Source organism: Mandrillus leucophaeus, unplaced genomic scaffold (genome assembly GCF_000951045.1).
Source record: "Mandrillus leucophaeus isolate KB7577 unplaced genomic scaffold, Mleu.le_1.0 Scaffold2006, whole genome shotgun sequence".
Classification (NCBI taxonomy): domain Eukaryota; kingdom Metazoa; phylum Chordata; class Mammalia; order Primates; family Cercopithecidae; genus Mandrillus; species Mandrillus leucophaeus.
This window is the reverse complement of record NW_012102040.1, coordinates 24,418-26,690: the sequence shown is the minus strand read 5'-3', so window position 1 is coordinate 26,690 and position 2,273 is coordinate 24,418. Positions and strand designations below refer to the sequence as shown.

Sequence of the window (2,273 nt, the reverse complement as noted above, 5' to 3'; positions counted from 1 at the left end):
ACAGCCTCCTGTCCTGAAGACTTATTTATAGGCTGGTCACACTTGATGTAGGAGTCAGAACCACTCAGGACACAGCATGGACATGAGGGTCCCCGCTCAGCTCCTGGGGCTCCTGCTGCTCTGGCTCCCAGGTAAGGAACAGGAACACTAGCAGTTTACTCAGCCCAGTGTGGTCAGCACTGCCTGGCTATTCAGGGAAACTCTCTTACTACATGATTAATTGTGTGGACATTTGTTTTTATGTTTCCAATCTCAGGTGCCAGATGTGACATCCAGATGAGCCAGTCTCCACCTTCCCTGTCTGCATCTGTAGGAGACAGAGTCACCATCACTTGCCAAGCCTGTCAGGGCATTAGCAATTATTTAGCCTGGTATCAGCAGAAACCGGGGAAAGCTCCTAAGCTCCTGATCTATGCTGCATCCACTTTGCAAAGTGGGGTCCCATCAAGGTTCAGTGGCAGTGGATCTGGGACGGAATTCACTCTCACCATCAGCAGCCTACAGCCTGAAGATTTTGCAACTTATTACTGTCAACAGCGTAATAGTTACCCTCCCACAGTGTTACACACCCGAACATAAACCCCCAGGGAAGAAGATCTGTGAGGCTGGGCTGCCCCAGTTGCTCCTCCTGATGCCTGCATGGGCTGAAAGTGTTCCTTAGATACAGCCACACTCTGATGGTGTCGGTAGAGGGAGACATGAAGTCACCTCTGTACCTGAATTCTTTTCTCTTTCTCAGCCCCAGCTGCACAGACATAGCAATGCCTCTCCTGATTTACTGAAGACAGAGATCATGACACCTGAGTAGTCTAGTTTATGGCTTCAGTTGGAATTCATATAACAGGGAAGATGCCACTATAGATGTTCTAAGGAGGAACTGTCTTAATACAGAGAATTAGAGTCTAAACTACTGAAATCCACATAAAATGTAGAGATGAATCTCTAAATTTAATGTTTTATTTGCATAGAAATATTTGCCAAATGGGGCATACAGGAAAACTCAATGGTCTTCAATATATTGGGAGAACGAAGAGCAAGTTAGCATTTTATGAAAAAGGGAAACTGTTACCTATGGCTCTTTGAGAAAGTTCATTGGCGCTAGGAAGGATTGGGAACTGGCAAGCTCACACTTTTAAGCAGTGGTGGACAAAGTGAATCCTAGAATTATATCAAGTTATCTCAGAAGTTATGGATCAAAGCAAGAAGTCAAAGCAGTTGACTTCTTCTTTACAAGAAGCCAAAGCAGTGAAGCTTGCAGAGAATTTTGTTACTGAAATGCCAGGGATTCAGTGAAGATCCTGCTGCTCAGCTCACAGAAAGCCAATCACTAAGACAACAAGCATTGCCAAGAAACAGGCTTTAATCAGGTGCTATAGCCCAGGAGATGGGACACCATTCACAAATGTATCTCCCTGACCAACTAAAATTAGGGGTTTATATAGCCAGGAAGAAATGTGGGAAAACAGGAATTAGAGAGGGGTAAGGAAGATAATTTGGTCAACCGGAAACAGGAGGTCAGTTAGGTAATCATAATGGGTGAAGTTTCTGGCATCTCACTGCCCTAATTCAGTGATATTTAAGGTTCAGCTCCTTTGATAGTATCTGAGAAGCCTGATGGTTGGTTTCCTGAGAAAAGATCTCAGATTAGACAAATGTAACTATCTTGAGTTTTAAGACTGGGGGGTCAATTTCTATGTTTATTCAAAACCCATAAACATTAGTTCCCTGGGATAATAGGGCCTATTTCAATTGCATTCTAGGCACAATATTTTGCACCCTGAGTGCCTTTCCCTCCTGGTTTCTTGGCTTTGTTGTGTATGATAAGAATAACTCAATTCCTAGAATGAACTTTCACACTACAACTTTTCAAAGCCAAGGATATGGTAGTCATGAAAGTCGATACTAGAAGCAGGATTCTCTGGTGCTCCCTCAGAAAACAGAATGCATCCGCCCCTGCAGGATGGGCTATCTAACCATGTGGCCCTCAGTCCTGTCTGGAAGCTTAGGGGTAGGGGTGCTGGTGTTCTCAGCTTCCTACAGCATCTTTCCAGGTGTTTCTGCAGTCCTCATCTCTGTCCCTGTGTCTATCTTAGGTACCAATGGAGAATATTGAGTCATCCTTTTGCGACTTCCAAATCTCATGGGAGGACCTCTTATTGGGCCACTCTATAGGATACAAGAGAGGCAAAAAATGATATTTACGTAAGTTAAAATGATTTTTCCCCCAATGAGACCATTTTAAAAATTATATTTAAAGCCTCATGTTGAAAACA

General features: G+C 43.6%; 1 gene segment (V, D, J or C); it reads left to right on the top strand.

The window, feature by feature from the left end:
• The first annotated feature begins 55 nt into the window (after positions 1–55).
• LOC105539220 lies at positions 56–579 on the top strand. The segment is given in 2 exon segments: positions 56–131; positions 257–579. Coding segments are annotated over 2 exon segments (378 nt in total).
• The last annotated feature ends 1,694 nt before the right edge of the window (positions 580–2,273 follow it).